Source organism: Rhinopithecus bieti, unplaced genomic scaffold, assembly GCF_001698545.2.
Source record: "Rhinopithecus bieti isolate Rb0 unplaced genomic scaffold, ASM169854v2 scaffold_32012, whole genome shotgun sequence".
Classification (NCBI taxonomy): domain Eukaryota; kingdom Metazoa; phylum Chordata; class Mammalia; order Primates; family Cercopithecidae; genus Rhinopithecus; species Rhinopithecus bieti.
This window is the reverse complement of record NW_016814432.1, coordinates 955,833-983,526: the sequence shown is the minus strand read 5'-3', so window position 1 is coordinate 983,526 and position 27,694 is coordinate 955,833. Positions and strand designations below refer to the sequence as shown.

General features: G+C 43.9%; 2 protein-coding genes across 16 annotated transcripts in view; one reads left to right on the top strand and one right to left on the bottom strand.

Moving 5' to 3' along the window:
• Window positions 1-12,979, bottom strand: part of FAM217A (family with sequence similarity 217 member A) — an 18,682-nt gene extending 5,703 nt beyond the window's left edge. For 2 of the 12 annotated variants that reach the window (XM_017850309.1, XM_017850311.1), the window contains exons 1-3: window positions 4,677-5,478; window positions 494-578; window positions 361-374 (exon numbers count right to left, since the gene is read on the bottom strand). In XM_017850309.1, coding sequence (XP_017705798.1) covers window positions 361-374; window positions 494-578; window positions 4,677-5,462 — 885 coding nt within the window. In that variant the 5' untranslated portion in view covers window positions 5,463-5,478. Of the gene's footprint in view, window positions 1-360; window positions 375-493; window positions 579-1,374; window positions 1,570-3,286; window positions 3,381-4,465; window positions 4,636-4,676; window positions 5,479-10,203; window positions 10,437-12,658 lie in introns of those variants that run through there. The other 10 variants (XM_017850310.1, XM_017850314.1, XM_017850313.1 and 7 more) reach the window with 10 other exon arrangements.
• A 61-nt stretch (window positions 12,980-13,040) lies between these two features.
• Window positions 13,041-27,694, top strand: part of LOC108514246 (uncharacterized protein C6orf201 homolog) — a 48,444-nt gene continuing 33,790 nt past the window's right edge. For 3 of the 4 annotated variants that reach the window (XM_017850325.1, XM_017850324.1, XM_017850326.1), the window contains exons 1-2: window positions 13,041-13,366; window positions 18,875-19,073. In XM_017850325.1, coding sequence (XP_017705814.1) covers window positions 13,174-13,366; window positions 18,875-19,073 — 392 coding nt within the window. In that variant the 5' untranslated portion in view covers window positions 13,041-13,173. Of the gene's footprint in view, window positions 13,367-16,961; window positions 17,005-18,874; window positions 19,074-27,694 lie in introns of those variants that run through there. The other variant, XM_017850327.1, reaches the window with a different exon arrangement.

Below are 27,694 nucleotides of genomic sequence, written 5' to 3'. Positions count from 1 at the left end.
CCTGACCTCAAGTGATCCACTTGCCTCAGCCTCCCAAAGTGCTGGGATTACAGACGTGAGCCACTGCACCCAGCCTGCTTCAAGACATTTTAAAGGACAGGACTACTTCCTTTTTGACAATAACTAAAAAAGACTATACTCAATTTTCATTTATAGTATTGTTATACTGAAAAACAATGACAAAATATTAATGTAATAACCAATTTGAAACTCTGTAAAATATTTGACTTGTGTGAAGAACTCTACAGAAATGAAATTTAAAGTTTAACTTTCAGGAAGGAAATTTTTTTTAAAGAACATACTTATAATTTTAAAATAGTATGTTTTATGAATACTTTAAAACCAAATGTTTATCCTTACCTTGTTAATTTTCCCTGAAATGTGTATAAAAAATGACAATTAATACTTACATAAAACTGATCATATTCAAAACAAACCCCTTTTAACATGAGTGATTCTTTCAGTATAAGTATACACAGCTATGATTTCTTACCACCTGCTGCTCTATCCCTTCCAGCTGGGAGGTTTTTATTTTCAGGAACAGGTACTTCTGAATCCAAATTCCAGTGAGATAAGTTCTAAAACAATATTTGTTTTAGGATAAACTTAACATTAAGAAAACATAAAAACCTCGATAATTTCACACGTTCTTTGGGTAAAGTATGACAAAAGGCACAAAGCTTCATGACTCTCACCCCTCATTATAAAGAACTTCTTTATAATGAGGATCTTTGAGGAGAAAGCAATTTTCTCTTAACCAAGCCCTTATCAGCTTGATAACATCTATTGTTGAGAAATTAGAAAGGCTTTTACAATAATTTGTGGTTTCATTCACATTTTGTTAAAAATAATAACACACAGGTTTTCAAAACTGATTTTTAAAATGGAATAAAATGTCCTGTTCAGTGTGTCTCTGGAACACAATCGTGCATTAATCAAACTTTCTATATCTGAGTGTCAGATCTAAAAGCCTATAAAAAGCTGGGTCTGGTGGCTCATGCCTGTAATCCCAACACTTTGGGAGGTCAGGATCACCTGAGGTCTGGAGTTCGAGACCAGCCTGGCCAACATGGTGAAACCCTGTCTCCAATAAAAATACAAAAATCAGCCAGGTGTGGTGGCACACACCTGTAATCCCAGCTATTCGGGAGGCTGAGGCAGGAGAATCGCTTGAACCCAGGAGGTGGAGGTTGCGGTGAGCTGCAATCACACCACTGCCCTCCAGCCTGGGCCATAGAGTGAGACTCTGTCTCAAAATAAATAAATACATAAATACATAAATAAATAAATAAATAAATAAATAAATAAATAAATTTTAAAAATGAAAGCATATAAAAATCTTTCCATCAACCACAGGAAGTCTCTAACCCTCACCTTATATTCCGCACTAACCAGCCCACTACTCATTCTGGCTTCCAGGTGTGGAGAAACACTTAGGAAATATTCAAAAGAAAGCCAAAAATCAAAAGGGAGATGTACTAATAACAACTGAGTATTTCTGTTCCAGACATTGCGCAGAGCGCCACGGGGGAAATGCGGGAGGTGTGTAGAAGACTGTAACAATTTATTCTGGAAAACAGAAAGTGAAGAGGTGATTCGTTTATCAGAAAGTAACTTTTTAGGAATGAACCCAATTGTTTTCTGTCTCAAAAAAGCATTGTAAATTAAACTCTAAGCAAATGAAATGTTAGGTATTGTTAGATACAATCTCTTCATTAAGGAGGAACACAGAGAAATAAGCTTCAAAACAGCATGAGGATTTAATTGATCCACAAAGAGAGATCTCCTGATAGGAAGGGTAGTTGAACATTGGAAGGGAGGCTGCAGATGATCTTTCTCTACAGATTTATGAAAAATATAATACAACGAATACTCTGCTCTCTGGCATCATACGTACAAGGGCTAATCTCTACATGAGAATCATCACCTGGGGAGGTTTTTAAAAATAATTGTTAAGAAAAAAAAATCCTGATTTTAAAGAATGACGGTGAGGGCCGGGCGCGGTGGCTCAAGCCCGTAATCCCAGCATTTTGGGAGGCTGAGGCGGGCAGATCACCTCAAGTCAGGAGTTCTAGACCAGCCTGGCCAACTTGGTGAAACCCCATCTCTACTAAAATACAAAATTAGCTGGGCGTGGTGGCGGGCACCTGTAATCCCAGCTACTCGGGAGGCTGAGGGGAGAATCGCTGGAACCCGAGAGGCAGAAGTTGCAGTGAGCTGCGATAGTGCCACTGCATTCCAGCCTGGGTGACAGAGTGAGACTCTGTCTCCAAAAAAAGAAAAAAAAAAAAAGAATGAGGGTGAGGCCCAGTTATTTGTATTTAAAAGATCCTTTTGTAGTTCACAGCATGATGACTGGGTTTTTATGTTCATGTGTGAGATGTGCCCCTTCAAACCTTTTTACGATATCTGGTGGATTTTTAAGCTTTTTTCAGCTATATAAATCCTGGTACTCTTGTATGAAATGAAAGTGAAAGAAACATCCTCAGTTGATGAAACTGTGTTGTTGCAATTATAAAATAAAATGAATGTAACCAGGCCAGGCATGGGTAGCTCACACCTGTAATCCCAGCACTTTGGGCAGCCAAGGTGGGTGGATCACTTGAGGTCAGGAGTTCGAGACTAGCCTGGCCAACATGTGTCTACTGAAAATACAAAAACTAGCCGGGCGTGGTGGCACATGCGTGTAGTCCCAGCTACTCGGGAGGCTGAGGCAGGAGAATCGCTTGAACCTGGGAGATGGAGGCTGCAGTGAGCCGAGATCGTGCCACAGCACTGCAGCCTGGGAGACAGAGGAAGACTGTCTTGTCTCCAAAACAAACAAAAAAAACCCCAAAACAACAAAAAAAATTAACATAACCAAATTGATCAACTGGTAAAGAAGGCTCATTAACTAAACATGAAGTCTGACAATGTGCAAATTTCTTAAGAGTTGGGACTTGATCATGCTTTGTGATATCCCACCTGCCTTACCAATATTTTTCACAAAGGGCGTGTGTGTGAAAACAAAGGAAGTGAGCACTGGCTGGTGGATAACAAGGTAGCACCTTTGATGAAGCCAAATTGCAACTTGAAATGTTTGGCATTTGGAGAAGAGCTGGCTAATTTTTCCTTTGTTAAAAGAAATAGAAAATTTCCATTTGCCGTTCCAAACGTGCCAAAAGGAAAACACAGGATAAACTGCCCACGATGCAAAAGCAGCAAGGGCATCACTGCAAGAAAACTCCAAGGGAGTTGTCTTAGCAACAGGAGCCGCTGCCCAAACACTCAACAGCGTCTGCCATACCTCCTGAGAGATGTTTGACACACGTAGGCTGTTAGCACAGTTCTCATTTCTTCTCCCCATTTTGTTGTAGCTGCTGCTCTGTTTCCTTAAAATCCTATACAGATTGTGGGACAGGCACATTTATGAGTAACGGTCAACATTTATAAAAAAGAAAAAGTGTGAGTTTTGATTTCCCATCGAAAGGAGGTAAGAGAATGCTTAGAAAGCAGAAGAGAGGGGCTAGGCGAGCAGGGTGAGGGTGACAGTACGAAACCAACCAGAAACAAGGGGTAAGCCTGACTCAAAGGGAGCACAGACAACAGCAAACTAGCAGATCTCAGAACAGAAGATTAGGAAATCGAGATCAGAGGTGAGAAAGTAAATACCAGCTAAGAAGATGAAATACAAATTGGAACAAACCATGGTGAATTATCCAGAACTTAGAAAACAGGGGCACAAAGTCTCCTTTGAATCATTTAAAACAATTGCTCCATTTGAAAGCAGGATTGAACCCTTACAACTAGGCCAGGCAAGCACCTCGTGCATATTTCGGAGACACCAAATCGCCCCCAGGACCAAACAATATTTTCCTTACCAATCAGTCAAGGTACCTAAAACGTTTTAACCCACTGCCGTTTAAGGTAAAAGAATTAGAGAACTCTAAGGTAACAAGCAAAACAGTCACTGGATTAAGGTATGGCTATCTGGAAAGAATAACTTTTTTTTTTTTTTTTTTTTTTTTGAGACAGAGTCTCGCTTTGTTGCCCAGGCTGGAGTGCAGTGGCATGATCTCGGCTCACTGCAACCTCTGCCTCCTGGGTTCAATCGACCATGTTGGCCAGGCTGGTCTTGAACTTCTGACCTCGTGATACACCCACCTCAGCCTCCCAAAGTGCTGGGATTACAGGCGTGAACCACTGCGTCTGGCCAAGAATCAGAAATTAAAGCCACCGCACTAATCGGTCTATCTGCTAATCGTTTACAATTGATTTGTCTCCTACAGAAAAGTGTAGGAAGAAATGGGAGATTTAGTTTAGGTAGGTTTTCAGCCAACACCGGTATTGGTCCACCGGGTGTGTGCATGCCAGACACTGGGTTTGAATGCAGGAGGAAGGCGTTGCTGAGCAGGTGGCGCTGCCTGGGGCCACTGGGTGTGTGTCAAGGAGGAGCGCATCCAGTTCCTGGAAAAGGCCACCGCACCTGAGGGACCAAGGACGCCTTGGGTACTGCGTGCTGGGGGACTGGAGCTTTAGGGGCTGGAGTGCGTGAAGGCGCGTGTCTCAGGGAGCTGCGAGGCCCCCGGGAAGAGGAATCGCCTTTTCCTCCTGAGCTGTGGCCGGACTGGGTGGGGAGCCCAGTTCCAGGGGTAGCCGGAGGGGGCTGCGGGATTCCCCGGTGCCGGGGCTCTTACCCCACCTCGCCGAAGGCCCAAGTGTCCTCCCCGGCGTTCTCTCCTAGTGCGCCGCCCTGAGGCCCCAGCGCCTGCGCGTGCGTGGCTGACGGCTTGGAGGGCGCCCCCTCTGCCTCGGCCTTCCTGCAGCGGGGGACAGAGAGGGCGGCGGGCGGCCTCGAGCGCAGCCGGGTCGACGGGGTAGGGACTGCGAGGCCCGCGGGCCGGCGCAGGGGTGGGAGTCGGGCCCAGGGCCCAGGCGACACCCAGAGAGACCTGCCGGGGCCGGGGCTGCGGCTCCGCGAGCTTCCCCACCGGCCGGGTCTCCCGGCAACTACCAGAGAGCGGGGGCGCCCCGGGAGGCCTCGCGTTCCACCAGGTCCACCGGTATTCGCGGGCCGCGGGGTCGCCGGCGGCCGCCCAGGCGCAGAGCCTCTCGGGGGTCACCCGGCCGCCGAGCCCGCGGGGCGCACGCCGCCGCCCAGGGAGGACAACACGCCTCAGGCCCCGTCCCTGCGCCCCGCACGGCCCCCTCTGGGGCTGCGCAGCCCACTGGGCCATCCCGGCCTGGAGAGGCCGCCCCGGGCCTCGCGGGAAAGCCTGAGCCTCCCGGGCCTTCTCGGACTTTCCCCTCGGCGTCCTGGACCTTCTGGGGCCTTCCTGGGCCTCCTCGGGCTTCCTTGACCCTCCCCGGGCCTTTCCGGAGGCCTCCAGGCCCTTCCCTGGGCCTTTCCAGGCTGAACTCTCTGCAAGATGGCCAGTAGGCCTCTGGGACCCGGGGCCTGGCCCACCCGCCTCAACTCCCATCCAGCCAGGAGCACCGCCCCGTACGTACTCCTCCAGACCACGCTAAAATGTAAAAGTTACATCTATGCTTATACAATATATTAATTAACATAGAAGAAGAGGCATCCTTGTTGACACCAAGCCCATCTGGTCAGTTTCAGGTCCGTCGTCCGCCTTTCAATAGGAAGAACAAAAGATAATTTTTTTTTTCATGTAGAGGATACATTTAAATCACAGAGCCCAATTTTGTACCCGTAAGTGCGTATCTCTTATTACAGCTCCATGAAATAAGTGGAGGGGTGGGGGAAGAATATCTGTATATCTAGTTAGATATATCTACATAGCTATCTCCCCCAGCCTTTTGATACAGAGAAAAATTTAAAACAAAATTAATTCTATATGTAAGTACAGCAAATGAATACTAAATATCATATGGGGGGTTGAGATCACGGCCATGCCCCTTTGAGAATCTCCCCATAAAAATGCACTTATATACCACTTGTTGAACACAATTTCAAGGGTTTCTCAGGTTCTTTGATCCCTGACCCCTGACTCTTTCCTCTGCATTTCCATTTTCTTCTCAGAGAGACCTTCCCTTTAAAGAAACCCTTCCCACCTACCGCCTACCTTACTCTACTTCATGACACCCTGTTTTTATTTTCTTCTTTGTACTCCTCAGAATGTTGCTGTTTACTTGTTTTTGTATTGCCTGTCTAGTTCATACCCGTAGAACATCAGACTCCATGTGGGCAGGGGCCTTGCCTGTCTAGTTCATTTCTACATCCCCAACCCTTTCCAACGGTGCTGGGCACAGAGTAGAAGCACAGTCGTAGAAGCACAATCGATGTAAGTGAATGGACAAGATCTGTGCAGGCCTCATTCCTTGCAGGCTCCTTGGAGGTTTCCCTTCTAGGCCCTCTCCTCCTTCGGCTGTTTTCCATACTGCTGCTCTAAAATACAGACCTGCTCAACTGCCTCCTAATGCCTGAAGAAGGAAACCTAAATTCTGCAGCCATCCTTTAGGTATCTGCTCATCATCTTCCCAGCGCCCACTTCATGTCAAGCACATCGGACATTTTACAGTTTTCCTAAACACGCTCGTCCAGGGTATACATCGTTGTTACTCTTCCTGTAATAGTGCCTCCTTTTTATCTCCTTTTTTTTTTAACCTGGCTAAATTCTAGTCATACGGTTCTAACTCACAAGTCATTTTTCCTGATTGTTCAGGAAGAGTAAATTGCTAGAAAACATACAGAAAAAAAAAAAAAAGAAAAGAAAAAACAAAAGTAAGTTGCTATCTCCTCCAAGATCCCTATTTGGTTATATTATAATGATTTATTTATAGTCCCTTAGTTACATTATAATTATTCATTTACAATATCTCAATCACTTTCTTTTCAACATCTTGAAGGTGATATCTGCCCATATTCTATCTAACAGAGTGCCTGGCATGTAGTAGATAAGGCACTCAATAAATGTTTGAATTGATTTAATTATTGCAAAAATAGTATTCTCTGAAATGTATGGTGTGGTGACTATATGCCAGGCATAGTGCTGAATATTTTATATGGATTAACCAATGTATATGCCTGATAATCCAATGAAGCAAGTACCACTAGTTATTCCTATTTTATTTTCTTTCTTTCTTTCTTTCTTTGAGACAGAGTCTTGCTCTGTCACCCAGGCTGGAGTGTAATGTGTGATCTCAGCTCATGGCAACCTCTGCCTCCCAGGTTCAAGCAATTCTCCTGCCTCAGCCTCCCTAGTTCCCTAGTAGTTGGGATTACAGGCACCTGCCACCATGCCCGGCTAATTTTTTGTATTTTTAGTAGAGACGGGTTTCGCCATGTTGGCCAGGCTGGTCTCGAACTCCTGACCTCAGGTGGTCTGCCAGGCTCAGCCTCCCAAAGTGCTGGGATTACAAGCATGAGCCACTGAGCCCAGCCTAGTTATTTCTATTTTATAATTGAGTAACCTGAGCCTTAGATGTATTATGTAATGTTTCCCGATTTACACTTACTAGAAAAATTGTGAATAGGGGTAAATATTGGGGTTCATGTATTTCCAGCTATCGCTTTCTACAAATATATCTAGCGGGGAAATGTTCCCCGCTCTTGAGACAGAAATTACGTGTGCATGTGTGTGAATTCCACATATCTGGCTTACACATTTCCCATCTGCCTTGCTTTATGTTTCTGTTCATGCCTTTTGTCTGTTATTTCAGAACTCAAACTGATTCCTGATCCCTTAGAGTCCTTCTGAGATTTGTCATCCATAAATGCATCCTCTAAGATTCTTTTCCTTAACAGAACTTATTCTTAAAAATGTTCCTTTCATATTATCACCCCCCACTCCACTGGTCTTCCTTTCTCTGGAGACTTTTGAATGCTTTGACATCAGCATCAAAATCATGGCTGGCCCTTCCCTCATTGCTAAATGTGCACGGCCATGGTGGTGTGAAATAGGAAAACAACAACCTGGAAATGGAGCCCTCTCCAAACCCTTGGATGCGGTCTGGCTCTGGCCCAGTGCAGGGGGTTGGACAGTGGGTCATTTTCTACAGCAGGTCAGACCCAGCTTAACATCAATCCCAAGGCCAAGAAAATGCACCTTCCTTCTGTTGGGGCTCAGAAAACAGTTCCCCAAAATGAAGCCTTAGGAAATAGCCTGAGAAGCAAAAGTTTTTCTCTGACCTTCTTCTGCCCTCCTGTCTCTCAGTCCTACTCTCCCTCCGAGGCTAGCCTGAGAAACTAGAATCCCTCTTTTCCAATGCAACTTACAGAAATCAGAATGCTTTTTTCCCAAAGCCAGCCATGAAACCTAAAAATATTACTCTAATTTTCCCTTTGCCTTTCTGTGTAAAAACTGGCCATAAAGAAATTATCTGACCTACCTTGTTTGACTGTAGGTCATAAGACCCCCATTCCAGAGAGTGCCCTGCCCCATACCCAGAAGGAAGGAATACTGCTCAGAGAGGCCAAGAAGAGTCTAGAGAGACAGGACTTGCTGGGTTCCCCCACTCAGGCTATTAGCATTAGATCAAACCTTTTTTGTCCAATCGTATTTTTACACAGCTGTCCATACTTTGTTGAACCTAAGCATAAAAATGGAAACTCTCGCCTGTATTTCTGAGTTTTCATTCTGTACACTCCCATGTATAAACACATGCTAAATACATCTGTATGCCTTTTCCCCAATTACTCTGCCTTTTGCATGTTGATTTTTCAGCGAATCTTCAGAGGGCCAAGCCCTTGGCGCCTGCACCTCCAGCCATCTCGTGGCCATTCCCAGGATTCAGATTTTAGTGGTAGCCTCAGCTTCCCTTACTTTAAATCTGCACCTCTTTAGCTGATCCTGAGTGAAACCATTTTTCATAAACACAACAGGATGAGGCAGATGCTGTCTATCTCAGGCATTTAGCAAGCTCTGCTGCCCACCTCAGTTTCTCCTCCTATAACATAGGCGATGACATTGACTACCACGTAAGTACTTTGGAAAGCACCTTGCGATAACATTGCTTTTCATTGTCCTGAATTACGCAAAGATATGTCAGTAGCAACATTACTTAGTTTCTAATTATTCTGGAGGGAAAAGGCTTCTATTTCAGTCCGCCTCCTTCAGTATCTTTCACCTTTTGATATTACCCATGCATTTGTCCTCATCTTCCTTTGCTGTTCCCTTTAGAATTGCCAAGGTCATGGCTGGTCATGTACAGCAGAGTCTTTTTTTTTTTTTTTTTTTTTTTCCTTTTGAGACAGAGTCCCACTCTGTTGCCCAGGGTGGAGTGCAATGGCGCAATCTCAGCTCACTGCAACCTCTGCCTCCCGGGTTCAAGTAATTCTCCTGTCTCAGCCTCCCAAGTTGCTGGGACTACAGGCACATGCCACCACGCCTGGCTAATTTTTTTGTATTTATGGTAGAGACAGGGTTTTACCATATTGGTCAGGCTGGTCTCAAACTCCTGACCTCAGGTGGTCCACCCGTGTCGGCCTCTCAAAGTGCTAGGATTACAACTGTTAGCCACTGTGCCCAGCCTACAGCAGAATCTTGTTCAATATATTATGTAACAGTTTCTGAAAGTTAGGACAGTATTTTCTAATTAATAATATGCAGTTTTGTTCTCAAATAAGATGCTAAGTCAGTGGGAAACATTTCATTTCAGTTATGAGCAATTTGTATTTAACATACGATTTAGCAATCTAGTCTTTTTTTTGTTTTTGCTTTTTGAGCAACTGCTTTGTCTTTTAGTAGTGGCTAATTTATCCTGATTTAGAACTCAATTCTATGAGCATTCATCTTAAATATACCTTCTTGTGTTTATATAGTTCCTTTTTAAGAAATATCTATGCAAATATTTCTAATTTGAAGTTTTAAAAATTAACCTTTAACACTCTGCTCCCATAGCAATGTCCTATTTGGGAGGCCATTGTTTTGTTGCAAATAGTTAAGAAATATTGTTTAAAAACTATTTATTCCTAGAACATGTGATAGTGATGTATATGAACATATTTCCAAAAGGAAGCAAAATAAACACATCAATCACTGAATTTCACATCTGCATATGTTGCAGCTAGTGCTTCTGAATAAATTCTCAATCATGTATTTTCTCCTTTGTTTTGATTTAAGACTTGATTTCTGCCATTTGAATTGCTTCATAAGCCTTTCTACTTTTCAGATACCTATACTCTGTAACTCTATTTTCCTAGCCTTATATCACAAATTCACTTTAAATTTTGGTTAACGTTTCAGTGTCAGAACTTACTTTCTGGTGCCAGGAAAGGTGTAACTTGAAGTCCCTTTCTGGTCGTCAGACCCCTCCCACCTCATTTGTTGTGAACGGAACACTTTCTTTAGAATGCTTTCCTTAAAAAACTTGGAGATAATCTTCTCTCTTTGAACATTACTGAACACCTTGCCTTCTGGAAGCCAGCTGATCTTGTCACACCCACCATGGCAGGGGGGAAGAAGAAGGTATTCAGGAGACACAGAAACCCTCTTAGGAACAGAAAAAGGAATTGCGTTTACTTGAAAGTCATGAATAAAAGATCAGCCTAAGTAGAAAAACAACCCAGAGTCATGCAGCTGCTGCGCTGCGGGATCAATTTAGTTAATAACACACTGCTAGCACCTCTATGGGCTGCTGGCCCGGCATAGCAGCTCACATCACAACAAGAAAAGACTTGGGAGAAAATAATAATATGTTAAAAGTCCAGTTTTGAAAAGGTAAATATATTAGCCACTGAATAATAGAATTGGAAGTAAGAGGAATACAAAACAAAATACAAAATGAAAGCATTTGTTCCATCCAGGAATATTAGTACCATGGGCTGAGGCCTGGTTGGCACAGATCAAGATCACACAGCTGGTTAGCAGCAGAATATTTGCCAGGCGTCATTCATGACACGTCTCTCCTAAACAGTGTTCTTTAATCACACCATAATTAGAGAAAATGAATGAGATTGATTCCTAGAAGTGTTACTCATTGTAAATATATATATATGTGTGTAAAAAATATATATCCATCTGATAGTTTATTTAAAAACAAAATTTAATCATTGTGACCTACTTCAGATTTCAACCAAGGTCAGCATGCATCTGATAACTATAAACATTCCATCAGTTGCATTGGTATAGTCATTGAGAGCATTGACTAAGAACATATGAGTCCATTTACATGAAGTGTAAAGAATTACATTTTAGTAGATCACTTCCTTGGCATGTTGAATTACTTAAAACATGGTTTGTTGTTTGCTATTTATATAAATGAAGGTTTAGAGGAATGCACTCAACTTTGCTTGGAAGAAAGAAGCCGGGGATATGTCTTTCGGCTGCCAGAATACTCTACCACAATTCTCCCCACCAAAAACACCTGTAAACTTATGAGAATCACATTGAATTCAAGTGGTTCTTGTTAGTTATATAACATATTTTAAATATGTCCTTGCATTTAAAGTATTTTTTTTTTAAGTTTGACTTTTTGAGTTTGCAAGTTGAAAGTTAAGAGATGGAATAGGCCAGACGTAGTGGCTTGCGCCTATAATCACAGCACTCTGGGAGGCTGAGGCAAGAGGATTGCTTGAGGTCAGGAGTTGGAGACCAGCCAGGGCAACATAGGGAGACCCTATCTCTACAAAAGAAAAATAACAAAAATTAGCTGGGCGTAGTGGTGCACACCTATAGACTCAGCTACTTGTGAGGCTGAGGTGGGAGGATTGCTTGAGCCCAGGAGGTCGAGGTTACAGTGAGCTGTGACCACACCACTGCACTGCAGCCTGGGCCACAGAGAGCAAAATTCTGTCTCAAAAAGAAAGAGAACGAAAGGGAAGGGAAGGGAGGGAAGGGGGAGGAGAGGGGAGGGGAAGGGAAAAAAGAAAGAAAAGAAAGCCGGGTGAGGTGGCTCAGGCCTATAACCCAGCACTTTGGGAGGCCTAGGTGGACAGTTCACCTGAGGTCGGGAGTTCAAGACCAGCCTGACCAACATGGAGAAACTCCATCTCTACTAAAAATACAAAATTAGCTGGGCGTGGTGGCACATGCCTGTAATCCCAGCTACTCGGGAGGCCAACGCAGGAGAATTGCTTGAACCTGGGAGGCAGAGGTTGTGGTGAGCCGAGATCACGCCATTACACTCCTGCCTGGGCAACAAGAGCAAAACTCCATCTCAAAAAAAAAAAAAAAAAACTTCTATAGATCTATATATATGCATATATGAATGGAATTTTATATTTGCCGCTCTGGCCACTAATGTATCATATGGTGTAATAATGATACTTTAATAGTCTTGGCCAAATGTTTTTAAGGTTGGTGAAAAGCTGGTCCAAACTCCCAGATTTGCCATAGCATGCTCGGCTCACACGCCTTCTCTGCTTCTCACCAGCCTGCAGTGTGGTTCTCCAGCTGGTTCATGAAGAGTAGAACAATTATGGGGAACCTGGCTCCTGGTAGAGCATGCTGAAATCCAGAAGTAGCTGTAACAAACTCTATTATTTGCATTTTTGTTCTAAATCTGATAGTAGTTCTTAGCAGCTTCTATCTTGCTCTGGGCTGTGCTATCAAGTGTGGTGATTTAAGATTATTTAATACTTCTATTGTTCTGTGCGTTTTGGTCTACAGTGAAGAATGGCTTCTTACCGGAAAAGCTCCAGTTGAGCATTTGTTTACTTTGTTTTCTTGGTATTAGTTTGGATAAGAACATAAGAAGCAGTTTGGCTTCTTACCTGTGTTAATCTGGGCATTTTCTCAGTTTTGGACGTTGAAGCTCTTTCCTCGGTTATGCTGAGGACTGCACTGATGTAACCACTCTCTCTTGGGGCCTGGTAGGTCTGTGGAGCCTTAATTAGGTACATACTGGGAACAAAGTACCAGATGGGAAAATATCACCGGATATGCACTCCCCCATTTTCCCCTCTTCCTTTTAGCAAAGCTCTCAGTTTTCCCCAGAAATGGTCCATGTCCAGACACAAGACTGGAGTTTCTGCCAAAAATTCCTGAATGACTTGGCAGAATATTTTCAATGGGCTGGTTTTCTCTGCTTTGAAAACGTAGGATGAGCACTCAGGGTTCCGGACCAATACCTGGGCCATTGTGACTCTCAGAATGCCAGGCAATAAGAGATCAGAAAGCCGGTTCCACTGCATCTTTGAGATGGAGGAAAGCTTGCCAGGAGAACAATTGCACATCCCTCCACTCCTCATGTTCTCAGTTTGTTCCTCTCTGTGATGCAACCAGTATCATGAGAACAGCCAGCAGCAGCTCCAGCATGATGAAATTTTCACTCCTTGACAAGTGTGAGAAGCCGAAAAACTATGCCCAGCCAGAAGTTTTGTGTCACACCTTTGACATGCTGTCTAACCTCCACAAGCTGCTTCCTAATCACCTAATGGAGACGCTTTATTCCTACAGGAGTGAAGAGGACAAGAAAAAATGTATGTGGGTAGAGGTTAGGCATGAGTTCTTTTCAGTAAGCATACACTTTATCTTGATACAAACTGCCTCTACTTTAAGCCGTAAGTAAGAACTTTTACTCTTTATTTTACTTAGTTTCTTTTTATTATTTTTTGAGATGGGGCTCTCGCTTTATCCCCCAGGCTGGAGTGCAGGAGTGCAATAATCATGGCTCACCACAGCTTCAAACTCCTGGGCTCATGTGATCCTCCACCTCGACCTCCCCAGTAGCTGGGACTACAGGTGAATTGCCACCACAATGTCTAATTTTTTAATTTTTGTAGAGATGCCTCCCAGCCCCTCACACCGCCATGTTGCCCGGGCTGGTCTCAAACTCCCAAGCTCAAGTGATCCGCCCGCCTTTGCCTTCAAAGTGCTGGAATTCGAGGTGGGATCCCCTGCACCCGGTCAGAACTCGTTCTTTACATTGTGAGGGTGATTGGTCCTCTAGACACATGTCCCCATCCATGGGCTTCCAAGCTTATCTGGAATGTACTCATGTGCTGATTATCCATTGCTTCTTCATGTTCCTTTTGCATAAATAGTCTTTTGTGAGCCAAGTTAGGCCTGACCCTCTTCTTCTTTTTTTTTTTTTTTTTTTTTTTTGAGACAGAGTCTTGCTCTGTCTCCCAGTCTGGAGTGCAGTGGTGCTATCTCGGCTCACTGCAACCTCCACCTCCTGGTTTCAAGTGATTCTCTGTCTCCACCTCCCGAGTAGCTGGGATTACAGGCAACCGCTACCATGCCTGGCTAATTTTTGTATTTTCAGTAGAGACGGGGTTTCACTATGTTGGTCAGGCTGGTCTTGAACTCCTGACCTCAAGCAATCCACCTGCCTCGGCCTCCCAAAGTGCTGGGATTACAGGAATGAGCCATTGCGCCTGGCCATGATTTTCTTAATAACACTTTTTTGCTTGCTTTAAGAATGTGATGTATAATGCATATAACATTTACAATGTGTGTTAATCAACTGTTTATGTTAACAGTAAGGCTTCCGGTCAACAGTAGGCTATTAGTAAAAGTTTTGAGTGAATCAAAAGTCAAAAAAGTAGCTGGATGTGGTGGCGTGGTACAGGTGCTAGACTACCACGCTCAACTACTCAGAAGGCTGTGGCAGGAGGATCGCTTGAGCCCAGGAGTTCGAGACCAGCCCAGGCAACATAGCAAGACTTTTTTTTTTTTTTTTTTTTGCGACAGAGTTTTGCTCTTGTTGCCCAGGCTGGAGTGCAATGGCGCGATCTCGGCTCACTGCAACCTCCACCTCCCGCGTTCAAGCAATTCCCTGTCTCAGCCTCCCGAGTAGCTGGGATTACAGGCATGCGCCACCACTGTTGGCTAATTTTTGTATTTTTAGTAAAGACGGGGTTTCACCATGTTGGCCAAATGGTCTTGATCTCTTGACCTTGTGATCCACCCGCCTCGGCCTCCCAAAGTGCTGGGATTATAGGCATGAGCTGCCGAGTCCAGCCAAGACTCTTTAACAAAAGAAACTTATATGCTTATTTTCAACTGGGCAGGGATCAGAGCCCCTAACCTCCATGTTATTCAGGGGTCAACTGTATTTTCTAAGGGGTTTACATTTTTATTTATTTAGTTAGTTAGTTATTTAGTTAGTTTCTTTAGTTTTGAAACAGAGTCTCACTCTGTCACCCAGGCTGGAGTGCAGTGGTGTGATCTTGGCTGACTGCAACCTCCGGCTCCTGGGTTCAAGCGATTCTCCTGCCTCAGCCTCCCGAGTAGGTGAGATTACAGGCATGTGCCACCACACCTGGCTAATTTTTGAATTTTAGTAGAGACAGGGTTTTGCCATGTTGGCCAGGTTGGTCTCAAACTCCTGACCTCAAGTGATCCACCCACCTTGGCTTCCCAAAATGCTGGGATTCCAGGCATGAGCCACCAAGCCTGGCTGGGGTTTACATTTAGCTCATAGAAAATCTGTGCCCTTGCTCCCCATACCTTCACCCGGTTAATGAAAGCACAGTTGGCTTCCAACACTGCCCTCTTTTCTCTGTGGCCACAGGTAGCTGTGATCCCAGCCACTCACCATTATGTTTCCAGGTATTATGGGCTCAACAAAACACATAGATGTCCCTCAACAACATATATTGTCTCTCAACAAGATACATTGAAGTCCTAATTCCCAGTGCCCCAGAATGTGACTAGATTTGGAAATAGGGTCTTTACAGGGTGCAGAAGTAATTAGACTTAGATGAGGTCATAATATGTATAGAGAGGGTTCTTCATCCAGTATGACTGGTGTCCTTATAAGAAGAAAGAGACATCTCTTGTGACAGTAGAGACAGAGATGGGCGTGATACATCCACAGTCAAGGAATACCAAGGATTGCAGGCAAACACCAGAAACTAGGAAGAGACAAAGAAAGATTCTCCCCTCAAGGTTTCAGCATGGCCTTGCTGCCGCCTTGATTTCTGACTTCCAGCCTCCTGAATTCTGAAACAATAAATTTGTTATTTTAAGCGACCCCCTTTGTGGTACTGTTAGGACAGCCCTAGGAGACTGACGCACCAGTGTTAGGAGACACAGTCCCATTCCCCAGGTACTTCTCTAAAGTCCCCTTAAAGCCAGGAGCAGGAAGGGGAATGACATAGCACACAGCACTGCCCCAACTCTGTGCCTAAAGAAATCTTCACGTGCCTTAAGGAATCCTGAATGAATGCTCCGTTTCTTCACATATTGGTAGATATCTTGTGCATGAATAGGTGTCTGGCACCTACTCGAGTTTTCTCAGACTTTGGGGCTTTGGAGAAAACAGACCCAACAGAAAAATGTATATTTTCACATCCTGTTACATGTACATGTCCTTCAACTTAGCAATTCCACTTCTAGTTATTATCCTACAGAAATAACTTGCACCTGAGCACAAAAATAGATAAACATGGCTGTGCACTGAAGCATTGTCTATAATAGTCAAAAATGTAAACAACCAATGACATTCAGTAGCTGAATAATTAAATGAAGGCATATATCCCTACAGTGGAATACTGTTAAAAAGAAGGTTGACATTAACATATCTCCAGTACAGATTATAGAGTTGTAATAAGCTGCAAAGGAAGATACACAGTATGGATCCATGTATGCCAAAAGAAAACTCTACATTTGTACCTATATATGTGTGTCTATAAATGCATAGAAAAGAGTTTTGAAGGAGACTTAGGAAATTCAGGACAGTGGCTACCTCCAGAGAAAGGATAGAGCTTGGAAAAGGAAAACGAAGCAGAACTTTCCCTTTTTACTATGTAGACTTTGCTGAGTTGTTTCATTTTAATTATTCCAATGGAAACCTTTTACTTTTGTAATTAAAATGCAACATTAACGTTGAAAAATGCAGTAATTATTTATGTGAAGTTGGAGAAATGGGTTTCGATTTTCTAGAGACATTCCCATTCTATATTGATTTAGATTTTGTCTCCGTAGCCTCCCAGTGTAGACGGTGATAGACGTCGATACACGTTTAGCAGCTGGTAATTCCTATCATGTGCAACTGCCAAGCAGCAGCGGGGTGCCTTTGTTTCAGAGGTATTTGGGTGCAGTGATTCTTTGCTATGGTTGGAAGCCAGTTTAAGGAGGTTCATGCGGCTGAGGGGAACGGCATTAAGGGGTAAGAAATGACTCCTCAGAGTCCTGAGTTTGTGCCTTCAGGGACCTGGCCTCAGGCTGAGTCCAGTCAGTCATTGGGAACACATTGGCCTTTGAGGTCTTGAATTCATCACTAAAAGTTTGCTCCATTGCCAAGATGCCATTTCCAAACATATAGTGATTTCCTTGCATATGCATCCTGAAGACATGGCCCTATTTCTCTGACTTTCATCCATCAGACCAGGAATTTAAAAATGGATACTGCTGTCTTGCTGCTGCTGGGTCGAAAGCCTTCCTTCCAGAAGAAATTTCTTTTGACCTTAAAAATAGGTTTTCTTCCTCTTCCTGTCAATCTCCTCTTCACCTGAAGGATGCTTTGCCTATATTACTCTATATTGGTTACCCAGAAATGATTACATGAAGAAAGAAAGAAAAAGAACTAAACATCCATAATTAAAAAAAAAAAAAAAAAAAAAAAACAGGTTTTCTTTTGTATTTTAAATATAAAGTTAACTTTGGGAGGCTGAGGCAGGAGGATCACTTGAAGTTAGGAATGAGATGAACCTAGGCAACAAAATGAGACCCCCATCTCTGCAAATAATAACAAAAATTAGCCGGGTGTGGTGGTGCATGCCTGTAGTCCCAGCTGTGGAGGAGGCTGAGGTCAGAGGCTCGCTTGAGCACAGGAGGTTGAGGCTGGAATGAGGTATGATTGCACCACTGCACTCCATCCTGGAGCTCTCATGGAGGTGCTGGCTGACCAGGGAGGGATGCTAGTCCATTTCTGATAACACAGGATCTAAGCCCCTCTGGTATTGACTTCATCTCCAAGTGGCTCTACCATGCGCTGTAACTGTACCACTGGCTGTCCAGAGTTCCTACAGCAGGCTGCAACAATCCAAACCTCAAGTCTCAGTTATTGGAACACCCAAAAGAAGGAAGGCATTTCCCACTGACATAGCTGAAAATAGACACACTTAATAACAGAGTGAGAAAAAACAGTTCATTTCTGGCCAGAAATGAATTTTGTGGAATCAAAAAGAACAGTAAGTTACACTCCCACGTTCTAACTGACAGAGCATGCTGTTGTTTTAAGTTCAATCCATGTTGTAACCCTTGCTCAGGCAAAATCACCAATAGAAGGGGGCCCCAAGTTATGCGGCCTGACAATAATGTTAACATTCACCCTATTTCTTCTGGGAAGCTTCAAAATGTGCATCTCCAGTTAAGTATGCAATTAAGTATGCAATTAAAGGGAAATGGGAAGCACAGTAATAATAATTGTATGTATCTTGCCATTAGTTTGAGAATGCACACATAACAAACTCTATTTGTGAGGTCCCAGCCTGCCAGCTTGTTTGCTTGTTTGTCATTCTTTCTTTTTTTTTTTTTTGAGACAGAGTCTCGCTCTGCCGCCCAGGCTGGAGTGCAGTAGCCGGATCTCAGCTCACTGCAAGCTCCGCCTCCCGGGTTCACACCATTCTCCTGCCTCAGCCTCCCAAGTAGCTGGGACTACAGGCGCCCGCCACCTCGCCCGGCTAATTTTTTATATTTTTAGTAGAGACGGGGCTTCACCGTGTTCCCCAGGATGGTCTCGATCTCCTGACCTCGTGATCCGCCCGCCTCAGCCTCCCAAATGCTAGGATTACAGGTGTGAGCCACCGCGCCCGGCCTTGTTCATTCTTTTATTTACTTACAATGTATCTGCTAGATGTCTAGGACCAGGCTAAGATCTAAATGGTGCCCAGTAATATTGTTGGAATAAAGGAATGACAAAGCTAAATAGGGATTGTCAAGCTGCATATATATGTTTTCAAATCAGTGCCTTGTTACTCTTGCCACGCAAAGATGGAGAGGAACATTGAATGTGTTAATGCTTATTCTATTACCAGGTGAGAATCCTGAACTCTCTGGCTTGGAAAGAATCTTAGCAAGACATCAGTTGCCAAAAGAGATTAATCTGACCCCAAAGCCAAACAGAATGCCCCTGTGGAAAAGAAAAATCATCAACAATGTAACAGACGGGTGGAAGAAATGTCACTTGTTGACGAGAAACACGAAAGAGCCTCTAATGTCCACCATAGTTGTCAGGTAGACTCTAATTTCTGCCTTATGTGGATATATTTAGAGACACACAGGGTGATCACAAAATCTCTACATGCCTTAGCTAAAAAATGACAAGTACTGCTCTATATAAAAGCACATAGGCCCCATTTTTACCCACCCCCAAGGTGCTAGAGGAGCCCTTACTGGGAGTAAACTCATGGAGATGGGAGCAGGAGTGGGGGTCCTCCATGGCCCATTGCAGTCTAAAATAGTGAGCAGAAATCTAGCAAGAACAGAGTGGGATACTTGGAGAGAAACCCAACCACTGAGCTGTGGGGCTTTTTGGCTGCATAAGTTGAGAAGCAACTTGGTTTTTCGTGCCCGCCGTTGGCATGACCAGGGGCTAGGATACCAGAGCAGATGTAGTGGAGCTTTGGCTTTATCCCTGGCCTGCCAGATTTTACGTGGAGAGAACTGGAGCACCATTGGACAGTCTTAACAGGACGACTGACATGATCTGACTCAAATCCGCTCTGGCCTCCCAAGGAATGCCTGGGTGGAGGAGAGCAGTTGGGAGATTTTACAGATCTACAGGCAAGGGATAGTGGCCCAGGTGGTAACAGTGGGGATGTGGAGTTGGTTGGATTCCGGTGCTCAAAGTCATAAGCTTCGGTTCCTTGACAAATTATCTTTTTTGGTGCACTTCTTTGCCTGCTTATGCCAGATAGATGGTGTTTCTATATTTGTTCCTTTTCTTTTCTTTTTTCTTTTTTTTTTTTTAAGACTAAGTCTCACACTGTCACCCAAGCTGGAGTGCAGTGGTGCTATCTCAGCTCACCGTAACCTCTGCCTCCCGGGTTCCAGTGATTCTCCTGCCTTAGCCTCCCGAGTAGCTGGGATTACAGGCGGGTGCCACCACACTGGGCTAATTTTTTTTTGGTATTTTTGGTAGAAATGGGGTTTCGCCATGTTGGCCAGGCTAGTCTCAAACTCCTGACCTCAGCTGATACGCCCACTGAAAAGTGCTGGGATTGCAGGCTGAGCCACCATGCCTGGTGTATATTTGTTTCTTTTATATTGCTGCACGTATTGCTGTACAATGCAATGATGCCTGCACTTTTTACATAGTAGGTATTCAAGCAATTTTGCCAGGTTGACAGGATAAATGTATATGTTGCTACAAAGACAGGATCATTTCTGATTTGAAGGTAACATAATCAGGAGACAGTCCCAGCTCATGAATTTGCCTGAACTGAAAGCTTCCCCTGGGATCATTGCGCTGGTGAAATAGAGTCCTTGTCTACATTTTTTCCAGTGTCCTCAGTGGCATAATTTGCCAATTTGATTTAACTATTCATAGCCAAAGAAGGCAAAGATATATTATAAAAGAAGGTGGTCAGTGGAACCCTGGTGTTTTCTGGACAATGCAAAGACACTACATTTTTGTCCAGAAGTAGGTAAAGGTTATATTAAGTGATGATATCTAATTACTCAAGTGAAGACTATTTGACCTTGCTTTGGAAGCCTGATATGATTTGGCTCTGTGCCCACCCAAATCTCATTTTGAATTGTAATCCCCACATGTTGGAGGAGGGGCTTGGTGGGAGGCGACTGGGTCATGGGGACAGATTTCCTGCTTGCTCTTCTGGTGATAGTGAGTGAGTTCTCAAGAGATCTGTTGGTTTTAAAGTGTGGCAACTCCCACCTCGCTCTCTCTCTCCTGCTCCATCACAATAAGACGTGCCTGGCTTCACCTTTGCCTTCTGCCTGATTGTAAGTTTCCTGAGGCTTCCCAGTCACGCTTCCTGTTAAACCTGTGGATCTATGATTCAATGAAACCTCTTTTCTTCAGAAATTACCCAGTCTCAGGTAGTTCTTTATAGCAATGTGAAGACAGAATAACACAAGGCCTATTTTTAAAAATCCAAGTTTCACAACCATAGAAAGTTTATACACCTCAATCTTAGGTCCTGATGTCTTCATTTGAAGTTATAGATCTTTACATCCTAGTTTAGTTTCTGGAAATATAGCCAGAGTATCAGAACACAGGAAATGATACTCTTTTTTTTAAACATTTTATTCTACAAACATTTATTTGCTTTCCTTAAAAACAGGGACTGTCAGCCTATCTTATTTATTTTTGTATTCCTAGTGTTACAAGTTGGAGTCTCAAGCGCTGAGACAGAAATAAGAATGCAAAAGGTTTCCTGGGAGTGGTGTTGCATCAAAGTGGAAGTGGGAAAACAGTATCGGGCAGGGATTCAAGAGGTGGAGAAACAGGCTTCGCCTCAGTGGAAGGAGCTGCAAAGTCGTGTTGCAGGGAGCTTGGGTACAGGAAAGGTTGGAGGATTAGGCCCATTTTGCAATCAATCAACCATGAACCTTGTCGTGGTTGCTGTGACTCCAGATTCCTGAAGGATCTGCTGAATTAACTGCTCTAGTTCTGAGGATGCCTCCTGGCATTAATGATTCTTCCCCTATTACCTGGTAACACGGTAAATATCATCATTTGATAACTTTATCATTCTTAATTCTTTGTGACTTAACTGACACCCTTGAGAGAATTCATTCTTTAGCTAAAGCAAGCCTGACTATTATTAAGAATCATCAATAATAGCTTTGTCCTTAAAACTAGAACTACCATATGACCCAGCAATCCCACTACTAGGTATGAACCCAAAGGAAAGTAAACCAGTATGTCAAAGAGCTGTCTGCCCTCCCATGTGCATTGCAGCACTATTCACAACAGCCAAGGCATGAAATCAACCTAGCATTCCATCAACAGATGAATGAATTAAAAATGTGGTGTATATACACAAAAGAATACTTTTAGCATAAAAGGAATGAAATCCTGTCATACGAGGCAACATGGATGAGTCTAGAGGACATTATATTAAGTGAAATAAACAAGGCACGGAAAGACAAACTTCACACTGTTCTCACTCGTTTGTGGACACTAAAAATTAGAACAATTGTATTCGTGGAGGTAGAGAGTAGAAGAATGGCCTCTAGAGGCTGGGAAGGGTAGTGGGGCAGTGAGAAGAAGTGGGGAAGGCTACTGCCTGCTCTCATTCACATGTGGAAGCTAAAATCGCTGATCTCACAGAAGCAGAGAGTTGAATAGTGGCTGCCAGAGGTTGAGAAGGGTAACGGCGAGGGGTGGATAGCCAGAGATTGGTTACCGGATACAAAAGTACAGCTAGACAGGAGGAATAAGTTCTGGTGTTCTGTAACACTGTAGGGTGCTTATAGCCAACAATCATTTTTTTTTGTTTATTTTCAAATAGCTAGAAGAGGATATCTTGACTGTTCCTAACACAAAGAAATGAAAATTGTTTGAGGTGATGATATGCTCATTACCTTGACTTGATCATGACATATTGTAAACATGCATCAAAACATCACACTGTAGCCCATAAACATGTGCAATTATTATGTCAATTTAATAGAAGAATAGCTTTGTTTTTATCTAAGAACTACTGAACACTACTGATTCATGTCCTTGACCCCCTGTAAAATGGTGCTACTAATACCTCATGTTGTATCAGAGTTGTGACACTGATAGAACAATGACTGTGAAACTGAGTTTTGACAAGTATGAAGTACTATTTGAATGCATTGTACAGTATTTTCACATGTTCGATAGAGCCAACTGTAGGTCCTAACCTTGAACCTGCCCTGGCAAACATTTGCTCAGTTTATGCTGTTAATCCCCACCAGCACAGAGAGGATAAGGCCTCTCTCTCACATGGCAATAGCAGTTTTAGGGCCACAAAACAGGCAGACCATACATGAGGCCTGCTGACTTTGACAAAGTTCCTTCAGTGCTATGCTATGTAAACAAATCAGCAGGCACAAAAGCCAGGAGTCCCGGGACCGTGCTGGTAAACAGATTTTCTCAGTCTGGAGCTGCAGATGGTGGTGTCTTATCCCTGTTGGTGAACCTGGCAGGATTCCAACCCCCAGCTCTATAATACTGTAAATCTCTACTGGGTACTGCATGTAAATTATAATTACTTGTAAACTGTATTTACTGGCTCAATATGCCATATTTATATGAACTCTAGGGCTTAATTTTTTTTTTTCTCTTGGTAAGTGTGACAAAAGCAGTACTTGAACAGAAGAGGGCTGTTTGTGCCATATGAGAACTTTAGTTTAGATTCCGTAATGTTTTTGCTGCATCAGTGTGGTAGCAACTGAAGACGGGAGCTAGTAGTCAGTGGCTTTTACTTTGCCAACCTCTCTGCCATAGACATTTGCAATTTATCCTGACTTGGGGCCACTCCTCCTGTATATTGTACTTACCATGTTATAGTGTCTGCGTTGATTTGCTACTCCACTTGTGGGCTGTGTAAGCATTTAGGAAAAACATTTAATGTTTCCTTTTTTTTTTTTTTTTTGAGATGGAGTCTCGCTCTTGTCACCCAGGCTGGAGTGCAATGGCACAATCTGGCTCACTGCAGACTCTGGCTCCCAGGTTCAAACGATTTTCCTCCTTGGCCTCCCGAGTAGCTAGGATTACAGGCGTGCACCACCACACCCAGCTAATTTTTGTATTTTTAGTAGAGACGGGGTTTTGCCATGTTGGTCAGGCTGGTCTCGAACTCCTGACCTCAGGTGATCCTCCTGCCTCAGCCTCACAAAGTATTGGGATTACTGGCATGAGCCACCACGCCTGGCCATTTTTCTTTTCTTTTCTTTTCTTTTTCTTTTTTGAGATGGAATCTTGTTCTGTCATCTGGGCTAGAGTGCAGTGGCATGATCTCGGCTCACTGCAACCTTTGCTTCTCAGGTTCAAGCAATTCTCCTGCCTCAGCCTCCTGAGTACCTGGGATTATAGGCATGCGCCACCACACCTGGTTAATTTTTTTTTTTTTTTTGAGACAGAGTCTTGGTCTAGCTCTGTTGCCCAGGCTGGAGTGCAGTGGCGTGATCTGAGCTCACTGCAACCTTCTCCTCCCAGGTTTGAGCAATTCTTCTGCCTCAGACTCCCGAGTAGCTGGGACCACACCCGGCTAATTTCTGTGTTGGTAGAGACAGGGTTTCACCATGTTGGCTAGGCTGGTCTCAAACTCCTGACCTCGTGATCTGCCTGCCTCGGCCTCCCAAAATGTTGGGATTACAGGCGTGAGCCACTGCACCTGGCCACATTTAATGTTTTCTAAACTAATATCATAAGATAAATTAAAAATATAACTGACTCTATGTAGCCAAACGAAAGACTCTCTCATCTCTTTTCCCTCTCTTTTGTTACTTGCTCCTTCAACCGAGACGGGACACATATGCTCTGAGAGCTGGAAGAACTCTTGGCACAGCCACATGGGCCTTGTGAAATGAAAAGGAAACTGAGTCCAGGAGAAACAGATGCTTTCTCAGGGGGGCGCAAATGTCGGAGTGGCAGAGCAAGGACTAGCGCCACCCTTGAGCGTGTTGGGTTCCTAGTCTACTCTGATTCACCGACATTGATGCGCCCATCAAGGTTCTTGGATTTATCTGCCGGCTAAACTTGCACGGATGGACATTCCATGTGATGGTTTAATTTATGTGTCAGCTTGGCTAGGCCACAGTATCCAGCTGTTTGGTCAAACACCAGTAAAGATGTTGCTGTAGGTCTGGCACAGTGGCTCACACCTGTAATCCCAACAGTTTGGGAGGCTGAGGTGGGCAGATCATCTGAGGTCAGGAGTTCGAGACCAGCCTGGCCAACATGGAGAAACCCCCATCTCTACTAAAAATACAAAATTAGCTGGGCGTGGTGGCACATGCCTATAATCCCAGCTACTCGGGAGGCCGAGGCAGAAGAATCACTTGAACCCAGGAGGCGGTGGTTGCGGTGAGCCGAGATCGCACCATTGCACTCCAGCCTGGGCAGCAAGAGAGAAACTTCGTCTCAAAAACAAACAAACAAACAAACCAATATGTTGCTGTAAAAATGTTTTTCAGATGAGATAAACATTTAAATCAACAGACTTTGAAAAAAGCAGATTACCTTCCATAATGTGGATGGGCCTCATTCAGTCAATTAAAGGCTGTAAGAGAAAAGGCTGAGGTCCTCTGAAGGGGAAGGAATTCTGCCTCCAGAGGGCCTTTGCACGCAGGACTGCAGCATTGACCCCTGTTCCAATTTCCAGACTGTTGACCAGTCCTACAAATGTCAAGACTTGTCGGCCTCAATTGCATGAGCCGATTCCTTAAAATCTTTTCCTTTCTCCCTGTTTTTCTCTCTCCATTTAGATATAATAGATAAGTATATTCTACTGCTTTTGTCTCTCTGGAGAACCCTTACACATTCCATACATTCAGCATTTGTGGAATTCCAAAGGGACTTAGTACAGTTTTTTGCATAGTTTAAGAAGAATGAGCTCACTATGGAAATTAATCATATAGGCAAAATTGTCTGGGGAAGACTGATGATGGAGAAGTGTGCATTTGCAAAGAAAGAAAGGACTCTGTTGTGACACCTCCCTCCTCCATGACCCGCATTGTCCACCTGGAGGCAGCAGCAGTCCCCTGGGCACAGTGGGGAGGCAGAGAGTAACTAGCAGCCTCAGGATAATGCTTTGTAATGAGATATCTCAGACCCGACTTAGGAAGTGTGCAGGAAGATCTCGGAGGTGTCACAGAAAACCAGAGCTGGACAGAAGTTACAGTTGTGAAGGCAACTTTACTAAAAACTATTGCAACAGGAGAAGAGAGACACCAGGTAAAAAACTTGGCTCCATTTCGAACACACCAGGGATTAGGGGGAATGTGTAGCCAAGGAGCAGGAGATTGGTGGATGATAAGAGGAGACATCAAGGCTGGGGGAAATTCTGGCTGAATCAGCCTCGCGGAATTCCTGCTGAAGGCAGGCCAGGGTGATCAGACACCAAGGATGGGGACTGAAGAATTTTGATCAAATATTGAGGGTGATTGGGTACTGAGGGTGGGGGATTCTTGCTAAACTGTCTTGGCAGTGTTATTTGCTAAAACTGGATTTAACAAGGCAGTGAACATGGGCCTAGGAGAAGGTTGCGAAGCCTGACTAGAGTTTGCCCAAGCAAAGGGTCTTTGTCAGAGGAAGTCATTCATTGCCAACCTTCTAGTGGCTCTGAACCCTGGCTGTATATGAGCGTCACCCATGCCTGCTGGCCCATCCAGACCAACTGAATCATCATCTCAGGGTCAAGGGCCAAGCCTCGCTGTTTTCAGAGTGCTCCCCAGGTGAGATGGTAATGCACAGCCAACGGTGAGAGCCATTGAACCCTTCCAAGTCAGGAGGAAATCATTTTTTCTGTGATGTGTAGAGTCTGATATTTTTAGCATTTCACAAGTAATCACAGCTGGCCTGACCACTTGCAGGGAAAAGTAAGCCTAGAAAAATACTTTTCTACCCTCAAGGCCATTAATGAGAATAAAGGGGTCCCACAAAAATGGGAAGAATGATCCAGGGGAAAAAAACCTAGAAACAGAGTCCTGATGTCCTGGGAAGTCAAATTTAGCATCACAAGTGTTTGAGAAAATAAAATACAGAAGGAGAAAGAAGGACTCTGAAAGACTAGATCCCGATAAAAAGAGTGTTCCCCCAGAAGTGGGGCCAGGAATCCTGCAGCAGTAGCCGCCAATCTACATGGAAAGGCAGGAAAACAATGCTTGGGTGCCTGGGTACAAGGGAACCGAGACAGGTTTGGAGGAAAAGACCTGGCGTATGGTGTGGAACCTCCTTCTGGGGACTTGTCACTGGATTTTATGTATGGATGGAGGTGATTGGGCTGGTCACGTATTGTCCCTCTGGAATTTAGAGGCAGGTCTTAGCAAATACTTGCTGACACTTCCTACCCCTGCTGACTTTCACATATCCCTGCTGATTTCAATGGAAGGGACGCCTGTGTGTTCTGATCTTGGGGAGCATCATTCCACGCCCCTACTAGAAAAGATGTCTCAAACGTTTGCTGTGATGTGACTGGTTCACATCTTCTGCTTACTTTAAATTTTCTTTGCCTTATTAAGTTGTGAGAGCTTTTTTCATATTTTCAATATAAAATTCTTTGATATAAGCATTGCAAATATTTTATCCCAGATGGTGGCTTGCCTTTCATTATTTCATGATAATACAGAAGAACCAAGGTTTTACATTCTCAATTCATCAATTTTTTTTCTTTTACAGTTTTTGCATTTTATATTCTAAGAATCCTTTGACAAGTCCAAGGTTGCTAAGATTTGCTCCTATATTTCCTTATTGAAGTTTTGTAGTTTTAAGCTTTAAATTTAGGTTGGTAGTCCATTTTACTTTATTTTTGTATAGGTTTTGATATTCATTGGTTTGATGTTAATTTCTGTTTTCTATTTGGCTATCTAGTTGATCCATTGGCATGTATTGAAAAGATTTTCCTGGCTGGGTGCGATGGCTCACACCTGTAATCCCAGCACTTTGGGAGGCCAATGCAGGCGGATCACAAGGTCAGGAGATCGAGACCCTCCTGGCTAACACAGTGAAACCCCGCCTCTACTAAAAATACAAAAAATTAGCCGGGCGTGGTGGCAGGTGCCTGTAGTCTCAGCTACTCAGGAGGCTGAGGCAGGAGAATGGCATGAACCTGGGAGGCAGAGCTTGCAGTGAGCCGACATCGGGCCCCGCCCCTCCAGCCTGGGTGACAGAGCAAGACTTCATCTCCCCAAAAAAAAAA